The 15,590-nt window shown below is 40.8% G+C and overlaps 1 protein-coding gene across 9 annotated transcripts in view; it reads right to left on the reverse strand.

The window, feature by feature from the left end:
• Positions 1-15,590, reverse strand: part of TMEM62 (transmembrane protein 62) — a 49,711-nt gene that overhangs the window by 11,578 nt on the left and 22,543 nt on the right. For all 9 annotated transcript variants that reach the window (XR_007774740.1, XR_007774741.1, XM_050956041.1 and 6 more), the window contains 6 exons: positions 14,343-14,467; positions 12,881-13,003; positions 9,976-10,131; positions 5,129-5,288; positions 1,803-1,916; positions 508-592 (listed from right to left, as the gene is read on the reverse strand). Coding sequence is in view for 7 of the 9 variants with exons in the window: in XM_050956041.1 (XP_050811998.1) it covers positions 508-592; positions 1,803-1,916; positions 5,129-5,288; positions 9,976-10,131; positions 12,881-13,003; positions 14,343-14,467 (763 nt within the window). In the remaining 2 variants the exon portion in view is untranslated. The remainder of the gene's footprint in view (positions 1-507; positions 593-1,802; positions 1,917-5,128; positions 5,289-9,975; positions 10,132-12,880; positions 13,004-14,342; positions 14,468-15,590) is intronic.

Consider the following 15,590-nt stretch of genomic DNA (forward strand, 5'->3'; position numbering starts at 1 on the left):
AGACTTGCTGGGGCCCAGGGCTAAAGCCAAAGTCTGAGACCCACTGCCTGGGACCGAAGGCCAAGCTCTGGGCAGTGGGGCTTCAGTTAAAGGCCATCAGCCTGGGGCTGAAGCCTTTTGGCTTCAGCTTTGCTCCTCCCCAAGGGTGTTGGGGTTGAGTGGGTTCAGGCTTCGGTCCCCTCTCCTGGGGTCATATAGTAATTTTTATTGTCAGAAGGGGGTCGTGGTGCAATGAAGTTTGAGAACCCCTTGACTAGACTATATTTTATTTTACATATCAGAGGTTCTCTGAGCCCTCTTGGAAACAAAATGTCAGCTTCAAGGGACTGAATCAAGTTGAGAGGTGCTACATGCAAAAGCTTGCACAGTGAACAGTAGTATAATGATTATTAGGGTGTTTTTTTTTTTTTTGCTGTCTTCATGTCACAGGATAAAATAGAGAATTGAGGGTGGGGAAAAAAAAATCAAAATCCCCTTAAAAAATACAGACAAAACACTGGCTCTTACCTCTGAGTGTTGGCTTTTTAAGATACCTGAAAATAAGGAGCAAGGTGATCTGAACCAGAACAGTCAGCCCAAACAGTACTCGAGTCTGAAAACAAGCACAATTATTCCAATAAATCAAAACTTTAAACTGTAGCTATCTTCTTAGTACAGCTGTGTGAATGCGAGAAAAATAAATGGTTTAATTAAAACAGGTATTTTGAGATTCCTGGTGCCATCACATTTCAAAGTAACAATGAGACTTCAGAAACAGGGGAACTTGAGAAAAGTCAGTAAATTCAGGTTAGTTCTGGTTTCTATCAGAAATACTTTCATAGTGAAACAACACTGACTTTGGTAATACATTTATAATAATTTGCAAATTAGCACAGCAGTTGTAAGAACTACAAGTAATTAATTTTCCGTATCAAAGCAAAATGGAAGAGGAATTTTGCAGTCGGTTTCATTGGGTTTCTAAGCTATTGGTATCACACACATGCCTTGCTTTCATCAATAAAGAAAAAAATAAAAATTAAATTAAAATATACTTCACACAGGAAGACACTTATCACCATATACATTTTCAGACTGCTGTGCTGAATAAAACTACAGTATTCTTTTAAGTGACTATAGTGAACATCAGAGTTACAAATTTAGAGAACTAATATCAGAGTTTTGAGAGAGTCACAGGTGCAAAATGAAGCTTCTTTCATATAATTCTATTAATATACATTAATTATAAGATTCCATCCTCCTGTTTATTCCAGTTCTGGTCATTTGTAAGGGTGAAATCCTGTACCTGTTGAAATCAATGGGATTTTCTACTTTAATGGGCCCAGCATTTCACGTTTGGTCTTTAGCTTTGCTAAAGGCGAGCACAACATGAGCAGATGATGTACAAGTTCTTCCTATAATCTTGTTAGTGCACCTCTGTAGTAATCTATTTTCACTACTCTTCTTTAAATTTAGTTTGGGCTTCACTTTTATGCACTTTGTGGCTTCATTTTTGTATAACCACTCCTACAAAATACATACTTAATTCATGCACAAAACATGCATGTGTGCAAACTGGACAGCTGTGGATGCAAATGTGAGGGTTTTTTGCATGTCTAATCAGTGCATGTTCATCTCTGATTGGTGCAACTTGAGAAATGAAGTCTGAAAAGATCTGTGAAGGTTCTTATATGGCCCCATCACTGTAATATCTGACCAACTCAAACATTAATTAATTTATTCTCAATGTGAGGTAGAAAAATGTCTCCGAAAGTCTCTAGCGAAAGAAAGCAGGCATGACAGCTATTTTGGCTGAAAGCACCCACCAGGATGTAGTGGTCTGTAAGGAGAATGAGAGATGACAAGAAGCCAAATCTAAGAGAGAGGTTTTCGTTCACAGCGAATGTATGACCTTGAGTGCTGCTCTTCCCAATGGCATCCTGGTTGGGAATAAAACAGAGAAGTAATCAGATGTAAATTGTGCCAAACAAGTGTCTTTCAAACCACTTTCCAGAATAATTCAAAATTTCAGGTTAAGGCTCTAGGCTAGGATTGCTAACTTCTCTGGAAATATCTGATTAGTATGCATGCAAATTGCTGTACTAAATACATATTATTGCACAGGTATATTCTTTTTAGGTTAATTATGACAATGTAGTTTTCTGTTGCAAGTAAATGTTTGGCCCTGAGTTTATAATCAGGAAGCATTGCATGGGAAAGGGACCCTTTGAGAGACTCAGCAACTTTTGGAAGGGGGCTACCTTCAGCCATCAGTTTTTTGTTTTTTTCAACTCTGGAGATCCTCACCTCTGAAACAAGTCTGGGAGTCATGCTGTGTTCCATTTTTGATATTTTCTTTAACTAAATTGTAATTGCTGCACTCTCAACTATAAACCAGAGTATGGTAATGCATTTTTCTTCAGTGCTGCTAGTATATTTATTCAACATAATTCCATGATTTTTGTTCATACATTTGTAGCACTGAGAACCTGTCTCCCAGGACATAATAAATAGGATATTTATCAAATTGTCAGGAGTATGTAGTATGTTTTATAATATAGATGTGATCACAAGGATTTAAACTTTGAACAGTCCCATAAAATTGTGAATATTAAATATTAGACAAATTAGAAAAAATTATGAGTATTCACATTTTCTCCAGCTAAATAATCAGTGTTAAAACCTGACCCCTCTGCTCCTCCACTGGGATATTAGCTTTTCAGAGTATTCAGTTACTGGATGTGTTAGTAATGTATGACTGGAGAGGACTAGAAGTTCATTTTTATACAGCTCCATCCTATTAAAATGGTGGTAAATGCATATATTTGCACACTGTACTACTTGTAGATAGCCAGCCCCACTCAACTTTACTTACATGTTATCTTGTGTTTGTGCTGCTGTATGTGTGTGATGGGGCACAGAGGTCCCACACTGGCAAGGAGGAGGGTAAATGAAGGCTTGTTGACCCACCTGGCCCCACCCAACTACACTTGCAGCAGATATCAGCTGTGGAGGTGGGAATTAAAAGGAGAAGGCCCAGCTCAGTTCACAGCTGGCCAGGAAGAATAGAGTTTGGCTTGTCCCATGCTGAGGGAAGCTTGATTTCAGCCAAGAGTCCGAGGCAGCTTGCTACCTGAGCAAGTCTCCTGGTTGATGAGACCACAAGGCCCAGGGAGACTGACCAAAAGGACAGAGTGCATGAAAACAAGTCCTGCGTAGAAGGGTGAGGTCCTGCTGACGACTTGTCAGGTGATTCTGAGTTTGTAGCATTTCTTTATTTTTGGATGCAAATATTGTGGAAAGGATGAGGCTCAAGTGTGTTTGTCTTAGTTGGAGGGCTAAAGCACCATTGCAGTGGACCTCATGAGAGATGACAACCAACTGTTGGAGGTCCTGTGACAGAGTGAGTAGTGCCCTATAGAGCCACAAGAGGGCACCGTGGAAATGAGCCCTGTAACAATGGTGGCTTTCCTGCTCCATTTGAGAAGAATCAGTTCTGAAATTTTAATGCTTTCTTTAGGAAGAAAAAATAAAAGGTTAAGAACAAGCTAGGATGCCCAACGTTAACAGTACAGCAAGTTGACTAGAGAAAATCCTTACTGTCCTTATCTTGCTGTGTTACAAAGAGAGAAAGTTACATATATGGATGAGTACACTTACACAAACCATTAAAATTTCCAAATCTGAAGTATGACTCCATTAAAGAAGAGAGGTTTTTGCCGTACAGAAATGCTGTCTGGCTAGGCTATGCATGGTCATGGTGAGACAGAAATTTACTTTCTCAATACTATCGATTTCTATGCATAAACGTATACAAACATGGAAGAGTTTGCTCAGTTTCCATTAGAGCTTCTTAAAGGAACAATATTAAACTACAGCTGCCAGAAGGCGAACTGTTCCTCATAATGTTATATTCAAACAACATAATGTCAATAACGATTTGGTGTTCTGTGATATAAAAAACATGTTAGGTGTTAGCCTTTGACAAATTTTTAGATCAATTCCAAGCAAACAATTTACTACAACTTTATCTCCAAGGCCCTCCAGATTTGGATCCTTGCCCTTAGTAGGCAAGGAACTGCCTCTTTCTTAACTGTCTAAAAATTTGCTTGAAGAAACATCACATTAACATATTTCTGGTCCAAGTCAGAGTGCCCCTCTTTTGAGGCAATCTTAAAATAGCACTTACTTGTTATTTGAAAAACCTTGTTTACCAATGATCTGATCTCCCCTTGTATCTGACATCAATACATTTTCAGTTTGAAGTGTAAATCCTTTTGTACATACCCTTAAATAAAGTCTCAATGTTAGGAATTCAGACTTTTTCACTGAATAAATCTGATTTCCATTTCTGCTGCCTTGCAGACAAAACTGAAATGTACAAATATTTATTTAAACTAAACTCATCCCTACTTACATGATGCAGTATGTTGATAGTCTAGGACAGTGGTTCTCAATCAATGTATCACTGTGGGCTGCATATGCGGCCCACAAAGTGTTACCTGGGCTGCAGGTTGAGAACCACAGTGCCCATCACCTAACTCCACCTCCCCTCTGCCCCCACAAACCCCTATGGCCAGCGCCCTCCACCCAGAGGCCCCAACACAGAGTGGGGCCAGAAGCAGAGGGGCAGGAACCCCAAACCTGGACCCTGCAGTGCGGGGCTGGGGCTCAGTCAGGACCCTGACCCCAGACCCTACTGCAACCCTGAAGCTCGCTGCGTGGGGCTGGGTGGCAGCCGGGACCCCAGACCCCGCTGGGTGGTGCCAGGCAGCACCCGGTAGCCAGGACCCTGCCATGTGGGGCTAGGCAGCCAGCTAGCTCCTGGGACCCTGGACTCTGCTGTGCAAGGCCAGGCAGCAGCCAGGACCCTGGACCTTGCTGTACAGAGCCAGGCAGCAGCCAGCAGCCTGGAGTCTGACATGTGGGGCTGAGCGGCATCCGGCAACCCGGACCCCGCTGCACAGAGCTGGGGGCAGCAGGCAGCCCGGACCCAGAAGCCTGCTGTGTGGAGCGGGGAACCCACAGCCTTTAGCACACAGCTGAGCTGGGCCACAGCTGTGTGCTAACTGGGATGCATGCGGCCCGCAGGCTGAGAACCGCTGGCTTAGGCAGTATAGGTTAAAGTAATGAATGCCAGTAGATAGCTAACCTGGACAGTTACATCTATGTGATGTAACCCTTCACTGTAGTTTTGAGGGTTCCACTTCAGTACGTAGAGAGGACCAGACACATGACGAGCATCCCCCAAATGAATTCCATCAATACTGACCTTCACAGAGGTGATGAAAGAAGGAGAGAAGACCAAAATTCTAAGAAGTAAAAACAAACAGGTTCATCATGAGATTTGCAGGACGGTTTACCACCACCCCTTGGAGACAAGTCATTAGGTTACACTTCCTAATGTTTAGAAGTTCAAAGGATTAAAAAAGGGAAGAGCTGGAGTTATTGCAGACAATCCTTGAGATATTAGATCCTGGCTGTAATTTACATAAGAGGGGGGCACCCTGCTCAGCTATACCCCTAATCATCCCCATCAACTTACTAGGAGCCAAGAGTGAAAAGGAATGTGGCAGCCCTCTCCCAAAAAAGTGGGAACAGTCTATGAGGAGAAGTTTTTCTGACTACAGAAAAGAAAATCTTAACAAAACCGTTAATACACATGGTATATGTAGTTCTGCTAAATCTATATATGACATCAATTCACATGATCTTCTCAAATACCTTTTTACTGAAATGAAAATTTAATCAAAGTCTGTATTGGTGAATTACTGGTAGCACAATGCCATGCAAGAGATTCAAGTGTAATTCTCAGCCTGGATTTTTGACTCTCTATATTGATATCCCCAAGGAGAGAGGCTGTGAAAAGGAGGCTTTTTTATAGTATTCAACTCTGTCTAAAATCTACCTTTGCCAGGGTCAGATGGTGCAAAACTGGACTGTAGAATTGATAAAGTTATAGCTATTCTCAGCAGTGCCGTAACGAGGGCAAGGTGAGTGAGGCCTTGCCTCAGGCACAGAAGGTGAGGGGCATAGAAAGTCTCTCATTTGGCAGCAATTCAGCGGCAAGTCCTTCCCTCCAAGAGGGAGTGAGGGACCCGCCACCGAATTGCTGCCCATCATTGGCAAGGGAGAGGGGTGGCACATCCGGCTCTTGGGCGGAAATTTGGCGGCAGGTCCCTCAGTCCTTCTCGGAGGGAAGGACCTGCCATCGAAGAGCCAGACATGCTGCCCCTGTCCCTTGCCTCGGGCACAAAAATCCCTATTTACGGCTCTGATCCTCAGGACCCTAACTGGAACAGACTTAGCTAGACCACATAAAACCAAAGGGGATCCATTTATGTCAAATATTTCATACCACAATTGGCAGACACAGGCAGACACGCACGCACACACACACGCATAGAGATTTTGCTGACATTTGTCAGTCCTTTTTTAAAGTTCTTTTTATTTCTTTCCCCCCCACAGGAGTAGAATAATTTGGTGTATATAGCTCAATTTTATGAGAAACATTCACACCCAAGTAAACAAGAGAGGGCAATTTTAATTGTTTTCCCTTCAGTACTGTTGCCATTTCAATTAAAGTGTCGCAGTTTGCTTTTTCCCCCATGGTAATTTTGTACCCTAAAATCTTTCCAAGTTCTTTCATTTCTGATTATGCAACAGGAAAAGTAGAGTAGGGCTCCCTCAAATGAAGCAGGCTATCATGCACATATGGTGAAATACAGTTGTGTTTTCCACCAGTTAATATACGACGTATTGTTGGGATGATACTGAATTAGTTGGATGAAAGGTTCTAACAGGATCAGCTAATTGGAGGGGGCAGGAATGGACAGCTTTGCCTGGGCACTCCTTCCTAACCGAAGAGGGAAACACATTTCTGTACATTTAATTCTACCCATACATGATTTAAATAAAGAGCCAAATTCAAATATTGTAGAGCTTTTAAGAGGAAACCCCACTCCATCCTATCAAAGGTCCTGGAGTCTAAACTTCAGATAGCTCTTCTCGTTGACTGAGTCCTCAGTTTTACTTAGCCTACGAATACTGACTACAATTCCTTTCCGCTACAAAGCCTGCTTAAGTTCAATGTACAAGTTAATACTTCCTCAAGTGTTAAGACTACAATTTTCATGCAAATATCAGAATCCTGATTCAACATGGAGATTGTTCCTCAAGATGCACATCTCACTGGATCTCTATTTTGTTTTTAAAATACAGATTGTAGACAAAGTTAACTGTTGAGAAGAGATTTCTTCCTTAATGATCTAGCTGAAAGTGTCCATGAGATTGTAGTGATTTTGGCAAGTAAGCACTTGTAAAATTCTGTAAAACTATCTGCTTCAAGTGCTTTCACCAAATTAAGATGAAATACAGCTTTGGAAACTTCAGCAGGTATAAGGCCTTTTCATAGTTTTTATTTCTTTTCCTTTGTAAGTTTACCTTTTGCAAGTTATTTTATATCTGTTGTTGATTCTTGGGATTCAGATGTGTAATAAGACTTGAAACATCATCATACACTGCAGACTCATTTTTTATGGATCTGGTAATTCCCCGAATTCATCCAACAGCTCATTAGTTGTATTTAAAGTTTCTTTCTTAAATTACTAAATAAGAAGCTTTCATATTTTATTCCCTCAATCAAATTCTCTTGCTTTATTAAACTGTAATGTGTTCTTCTGCCATTTCAAGGTTAATTTTCCTATATTCTTGCCTAATATAAAGTTATAAACATTCCCATTTGTGTGTGCGCGCATGTACGTGCATGAGCATGCCCCAAGAAACCCTTAATGCCACCTGGCAAGGGGGTTACAGGAATGTCTTGATTCTGGTACGTACATTCTTGTTCACCAAAGAATGTCATGTGAGGTGTCAAATGAAAGCCAGGGTCTCACTGGACATCAATATCATTGTGAAATGTAAGTACAGATACTATGTAAAGAATATGTTTTAAAGTCTGTATTAAGGCAGAGTTGACAAATAGGTTTTCTGTCAGGCAAGAGTTGTTTATTCACTTCTCTCTCTGTTGAGATGTAAATTAAGCATTGTAAACTAACACAATGAATGTCTATTACATATAAAGTCAAAAGGGAGATGTGAAATAAACAGGAAAGCAGCACATAGGAAAAATAATCCATGGATAGTTATTCTGACTCTGAGAACAGTAAATATAAGTAGAAGATACCTCTTTATCTTGCACCTAGGTAAGTAAGTATTGATTACGTTTATGAAAACAGGATCTCAACCAACCTTGGTTGAAATGATGCAGAGAACTTGGCAGGTGAGATAAACTTCTTTAGACAGGAGGTTAGCTTGTTAAATTTAGTGTCTAGAAAGCATGTTATAATTTTGTTTTATATGTAACCTTTGGTTTCCATTATCTTTACTCAATATCTCTTTAATCTTTGGTAATAAACTTATCCTTGTTTTCACTATAGATATGTCACTGCTGTGATCTTTAGCAAGGTGCCGATCCTGAGTTGATTCATACAACCTGGTGTGTACACTGTTCCCTTGGGAATTTTCTGGTATTCCTGTGAGTGTTCAGTAGATAAGGGACTGGACACCACAGAGGAACGCTTCAAAGGAGCTCGAGGACTGGGGTACACCTATTGTTAACCTGCAAGGCAGAATAAGGGCTGGCATACCCCAGAGGAGAGTGCTTGGGTGGCTAACAGACTGGCGGTGTCAGAGAGTTGACACCAAGGTAAACACAAGAAAAGTCTCCCTCATGTGAGAGGCGGGGGAGGATACCAAGGTGACTCTCAGTCCTGGGTACCCCAAGAACTCTGTGTCTGTGTGTGCGCGCGTGTGTGCGTTTTTTGCATTCTCAATTGGGAGCAGCACAGAGTGTACCGGATCCCCACAAGAAGGTCTCATCACTGCCCTCCTTTTAATCTCTAAAAAGGCTTCCAGGGAAGTAGATACTGAGCCACATCCCCCTCTCATATGAGGTGAGCACACTCTCTCAGGGAACAGCTTATGAAGGTACTTACTCCCCTCAGGAGCCCCAGTTACGTTATAATTTTATAACTATGAATGTTTTAAGAGAATTGTCTGTCTGTGGAGGGAATTGGAAAGGACATGCCCAGGAGAATGGGAGTAATCAGGAAACAAACTGTATTATTCAGTATTCCTATAAATCCAGCCATATTAACAATTTAAAAGTAAATGAAAATAGAAATAAGTAGTTCAGGTTTAAAAATACAAAATATGGAAATAGGCAGAGGTGGAGGGGTTTTTTTTATTGTATAAAAAAACCTGAAAATAGGCAGATGCAGGCTAAAAAAACCTGATGAAAGCAGAGGCATAAACACACAGAGAAACACTTAGATGAATATAAGCAAACATAAAAACTGAAATTGGTAGATGCAGTGGTATACTGAGAGATTAACAACTATTATCAAGAACTGATTATGGGCCTAGTTCTGCCTGCTTTGATCACACAAATAGTCCCATCAGTTTCAGTGGGAACATTTGCATGAGTAAAGCAAATGTAATATGGATCTATATAGACTGCTTTTATCATACAATAACCTCCTAGAGAATTGGATTTGAAGAGGAATGAACATATGTTAACTTAAGATACATCTACACTGCAAAATAAAACAAACAAAACCAACCACCCATCCACCCACCCACTCATGGCAGCAAATCTCAGAGCCCAGGTCAACTGACTCAGGCTCATGGGGCTTGCATTACAGGGCTAAAAATAGCAGTGTAGATGTTTCTGCTCAGGCTGGAGCCTGGGCTCTGGGACTTCCCTCCCTTCACCAGGTTTCAGAAGCTGAAAGGGAACATCCACACTGCTATTTTTAGCCTTGTAGCATGAGCCCAAGGCAAGTGACCTGAACTCTGAGGCTTGCAATGGGTGGGTTGGTTGGTTGGTTTTTTTGCAGTATAGACATACCCATATAGACACATCTACATTGATTAAGTCACAGAGAAACATCCAATTGTAAAAGAACTCACTGAAAGTTTCAAGAGACCCCAGGATACCTGATGTGGGTGGAGTGAAGAATTTTCACTAGTGGTTCATGAGTAGAGCTGCTATAAAGTAACGATTTGGGGTTGGTGATGAGAACAGCTGGCCACTCCTCAAAGTTCAGATCTGCAAAGCTAAGGAGGTCATGATCAAATGCAAGGATCCGGTACCTGATAAGAGGTTAAAACAAGACAATTTTGTTAATATAGGCTATTGCAAGGGCAGAGAATTCACAAATTTCCCCAAAGCTTTATTTTCCAAATTGTGTGTTTGTGTGTGTAATGAGTAGCAGGTGATACAGTTTTTAGACTGAGACTTTCAAATTCATTTTACTTATTATGGAAGTGCCATGTGCAGTCCCATAGTTAAGACTGAGTTGAGTTTTGACCTTGTAGCAGGCATTCAACTATTCTGTTATATATGAAGAATTATTATTATTAATTATTTGTATTACCATAGTACTTAGAGCTCTAGTCATGGACAAAGATCCCATTGTGCTAGGTGCTGTACAATCACACTTATCATTCCTAAAATCACAGCATTGACTTTTTGAGCACAGAATGAATTTTCTGATAATTTACAAATCAAATGGGTTAGTTTAGGAATTAAAATGGGTCCTTTTGAGATATTTACATCCCATATCACAAATTATCTTAATAATAGGCTAAGGTGGATGCTTCACACTTCCGTTATAGTTAAAACTCACTGAAATTTTGTGCATAGGCTACCTGTGAAGACTTAAAAAAACCACAAATGATTAATGTTCATTTCTCCACCCTCCCCAACCTCCCATTCTTCATAATTGAAAGTTTCTCTTCGGCGGGATCTGACAAACTATGTTCTACTACAGAAAATTCTATGTAAAACTGCCCCCTTTCAAAACAATTGCCATCTCCTGTTGCTCTCAATGGGACTGAGGTCATAACTTGCCCACAATTAGATGCCCTTCTGAAATGGTCACAGGCTGCTCATGAGGATGGCTGTTGGCTTCACTCTCACTGGGAACAATGAGAGGTGGTGGCCATTTTGAAAGAGGACACTTTTCCTTGTAACAATACAATGAGGGTTAGAACAAAAAAGGGAAAATCCAATGCATTTTTAAAAGTTAGTTTAAATCTAATCCACAAATACTAACAAGCTTTAATTATATTGTTATTGCATAGTGTCACTACTTGACAAAGTTAAGGTTGCTTAGGTACCATAACTGTGCATTTCCACACCTCAACATGTTCAGATTTCATTTAAAATTAACCTGACCTCAGAATTGCCTCAGTTTTATAATGATTGGGTGTTAGGATAATTACAACATTCCTGCATGACAGAGTGTGCAGCCCACACCATCCCTAATGTGGGCTCTCACTAACTCTTAAGGCCAATTAGGTTAGCTGGCCTCATAAGCAAGAGGGAGGGCCAGGGTTAATTTAAGAATGAAGCCCAGCTGGAGAAGGGGTGGGACAAGACTATAAAGCTAGGTGGCTAAAAGCAGAAGGGGGCTGCAGGGGAAGGGTATACAGTCACACCCTGGGATGAGTGAGGATATCAAGGACAAGAAGAAAGTCCAGGGGGAGAGTAAACCCTAAGATCCGGTCCTGGAGTAAGGAGTCTAGCAAGAGGCTAGGAGGGGGTGAAGTAGCCATGGGAAGTTGAGTAGACTCCCATGGTAAACCCAGAACCCGTCAAAGGAAGTGAGAAAAGCTGGATAGGAAGGAACCCAGGGAAACACCAACAGGGATGGGGATTGAGCAGACCTGGATTGTTGTGTATAGGGTCCTTGGGCGAGAACCCATGTAGTAGGTGGGCTCAGATTCCCCTGCTAGCCACTGGTATAGTGGCAAAGAGTCCCAAGCAGGGACTGAACACATCCAGAAAAGGCATTTGGACAGTGGTCCTGTTGGACTTTGTGACCCTGGAAGGGGTGGACTGAATGGGGATCTGACTTGAAGGCCAAGTTACCAGAAGAGTAAGTACTGCAGAGAGAACAGAAGGGGGCACCCTACTCTGCGAGAGCTAACTTTCCCAGATCTGGAAATGAACAGGCACACTAGCAGTGAGTGGGAATCCTGTTACATCATGTAATGTGTTTTACCCAGGGCTGGCTCCAGGCACCAGCTTATCAAGCAGGTGCTTGGGGTGACAACTCCAGAGAGGGGCGGCACTTTCACGTATTGGCCGGCAATTTGGCGAAGGGTCCCTCACTCCCACTCAGAGCGAAGGACCTCCCGCTGAATTGCCGCAGATTGCGATCGTGGCTTTTTTTGTTTTGTTTTGTTCGTTTTTTGTTTTGGCTGCTTGGGGCGGCCAACCCCTGGAGCCAGCCCTGGTTTTACCCTCCATTACCTGTATTTAGTTTGAATTGTAACACTGTTTTAACAGTTTTTATTTGGTATTTTAATCCAGATTTGACTCTTAGCCTCCAGAGATTAAAAGGATAGCATGCCAACCCACTAGATCACACGGATTCCTTGCAACATTTATCACATTTCAGTCTATTGATGCTATATTTATCAGTTAGACTATTTGTTATTGAACAGAATAGAGTTGATGCAAAGCAATGACATTTTAAAATACCAATACTGATATTTTAATTACAGCTCGCGTAGCAATTTGTTGCTGAACACACAGATACACACTATTTAGATTTCCTGTATTCGATTTCTAAATATACAAAATAAGGGGAATAGAGTGAAGAAAAATGTTTCTTTGACATAATGTATTATAATTATTTCAAACTGTTAGCATAGGGGGAAAATTCCCAGTGTTACATATGAAGGTATTTTTCATAATCATTAATGGTAGGAGCTAATACAAGAGGGACATCATGTCTGTTGACCTCTCCACAAAGAATAAAAAGAAAGGTTCACCACTTCACCAGGTAGTATCTGTGTATAACACTTGCTTTTTCACTGGGGGTTTACTTACTTCCTATTTTCCATCCAGTCTCCCAGCTCCAGTTCCAGAGTGCCCTGAGGGTGCCGACTATGCAGGACTGGCATCAGTCCACCCAATGTATGGAGGTGTCCACACAAATAGGCTGTGGCAGAGCTAGTCAAAAACAATATGATTATTACGCTGCTCTACAGCCAAAATGCTTCTGAAATAAATGTAGTCCAACTTTACTAATTCTGGGTCACTGAGAACAAAAATGATGCTTAAAATTGTTGATTGGCTCTAGTTTTCAAGATATGCTATTGGGTCAGTATATACGACCCTTGACTTGGGAATGGCGGAGGATAAGTGAGTTATAAAGGGAAGGAATCTCAATTTAAACCAGAAATGACTAAAATACATCTTCGACTGGATCTATGAATAAATCTATGACTGGGTTTGGATAGTACTTGCTTTTTAGGCAAAACAATGAATGATGCAATCTGAAGCTGGTATTGCGTCATACATGATATTAATTGCATCATGTTATTCCTAGAAGTCATGGATGATGCAATCATAACGAAGCTTACGTCACTCTGCTGAACAAATTGCCCTATATCAGCTCTAGAAATCATACAGTGTCGTGCTCTCTTCTTTGTCAGTGTTTGATTTTGCAAAGGCACACATTTCTGTTTAGCCAAAGTGAGCAGAGATGCCTCGTACTTGTGTGAACAGTGCAGATAACTTCTGCTATGTTTGTGGTGAAGTGACTTTTGCATCACAAAAGCGCAGTATAACCACTATGGTTAAGAAAGCCTATCACCTTTATTTTGGCTGCAACATTGGAGATCAGGACAAGAGGTGGGTCCCACACATATGCTGCAACACTTGTGCAACAAATCTTCGCCAGTGGTTGAACAGGAAAAGGAAATCTATGACTTTTGCAGTGCCAATGATTTGGAGAGAGCCAACAGATCATACCAGCAATTGCTTGCAGACTATTGCTGGACAGTGACAAGAGATGCTCCATTTAATGAATACAAGAGACAAGCCAAGAAGCGCTGAGTAGACACTGAATAGGACTAAACTATGTATATAATAGTTTTTTGCCTTTTGTTTCATAATAAATTTTATTTATATAACCCTTTTGCTGATTTTTAAAGTGTTACATAAACAGGACAGGTGAAATATTATCATGTAAAGCAACCATAAACACATGAAAAGACCTAGGTTTACAATTTATGATTAAAACTCTACTATCTACACAACATACATAGACATAAAATGTAAAAACTTAAATATCTTAGAAACAGTAGCCAATCAGTTGTTTTAATTGTCATATTTGAATTCAGCACATCAAAATACATAATAAATATCACATTTTATCTCTGAAGCAGACGACTTCTCAAAAATTGTAGATCAGTGTTATTTTACTGGGAAGAAAATGCCACCTTAGGAAAGCTGATTGTTGAAGTAGGGTAATGCTGGAAATATGTAGAAAGAAGAGAGATCTTACCTCATTACCATTCGTACTCCCGAGGACGGGGAGATGATTGTTGAAGTGGGGTAATGGCCAAACCAGATGGTCTGGTTGCTATGATGACTTTCTGTGGCCAAGGAAGACAGCTCTTCCATTTGACTCTGAAATGGCAGACAAATTGAAAATGCATTTAATTAGCATTCAGGCTATTTGGATCCAAGAATCAAACAACAAACACCACCAATCACCCTTTAAACTATAAAGAGTACTTTTTTTAGTTCCTATAGAATCATGTGCATAAATGGAACTTTCAGAACTGCTGTCAATATCCCCCAATTCAAACAAAATAAAAAGATCAGACACTGGAAAAAATAAAGCTACATAGGAGTCAAAGTATTCCTTTTACTTGAGCAGTGGCAAAAGCAGCATAAAGATCTGCATGAGAGTCTCCCCACCCCCACCCCAGGGTTTTTTTGCCCATTTTTGCTTCAGCGTAAAGAAGGCATGCAAGTTGAGAGAGGTGACAGAAGTCCTGGGGAATGCACTAAAATGGTGACCCTCCTTCCTGGAGAGCAGGGTGCATTTGATTTAAATCATGATTTAAAGCACTAGTCAGGAAGACTTGATTTAATAATGGATATCTACATAAAAGTGCATTCTTGTTGGTTGCTATAACCTTAATACATATTCTTCACAAGCAGAGGAACTTCATTAAAATATTTTCAAACTGGGTCTCTTTTACGGCCTGCTGCCGTTATAGGTATTCTCTTCTAGTGAGAGTATGGTGTGGTAGATCTCAAATCCATGAAGGCTACACTCAGAAAGACCTCAACACTTCTGGAATATGCTGCTCAAACAGTTTCACTTTTGTTTCTACTGCCTGTCCCTCCCTTCTCACATTTATCTCCAGACTTCTTCTCCTTGTCCAGATCTATTCTGCCCCCAACAATCTTCTATTCATTAAACTTTTTGAAACTTTGTTCTTTTAGAGAGATGTAAGAGATTGACTCCGTGTACACAAATGTGCAGACGGACAATAGGGTTGAGGTCTGTTATTTCTCACCTCTATATATTATTTATTTATTTAAAAACATTTTTGCTGTTAACAAGCATGTTATCTCTGGAGACACAAATCCACAGTTTGAGAACTGCAAAACTAAGCATCTCCGATGGTATCTTCTAGACCAGGGGTAGGCAACCTATGGCACGCGCGCCCAAGGCAGCACTTGAGCTGATTTTCAGTGGCACTCACACTGTTCAGGTCCTAGCCACCAGTCCAGGGGC

Source organism: Gopherus flavomarginatus, chromosome 5 (genome assembly GCF_025201925.1).
Source record: "Gopherus flavomarginatus isolate rGopFla2 chromosome 5, rGopFla2.mat.asm, whole genome shotgun sequence".
Classification (NCBI taxonomy): Eukaryota; Metazoa; Chordata; order Testudines; family Testudinidae; genus Gopherus; species Gopherus flavomarginatus.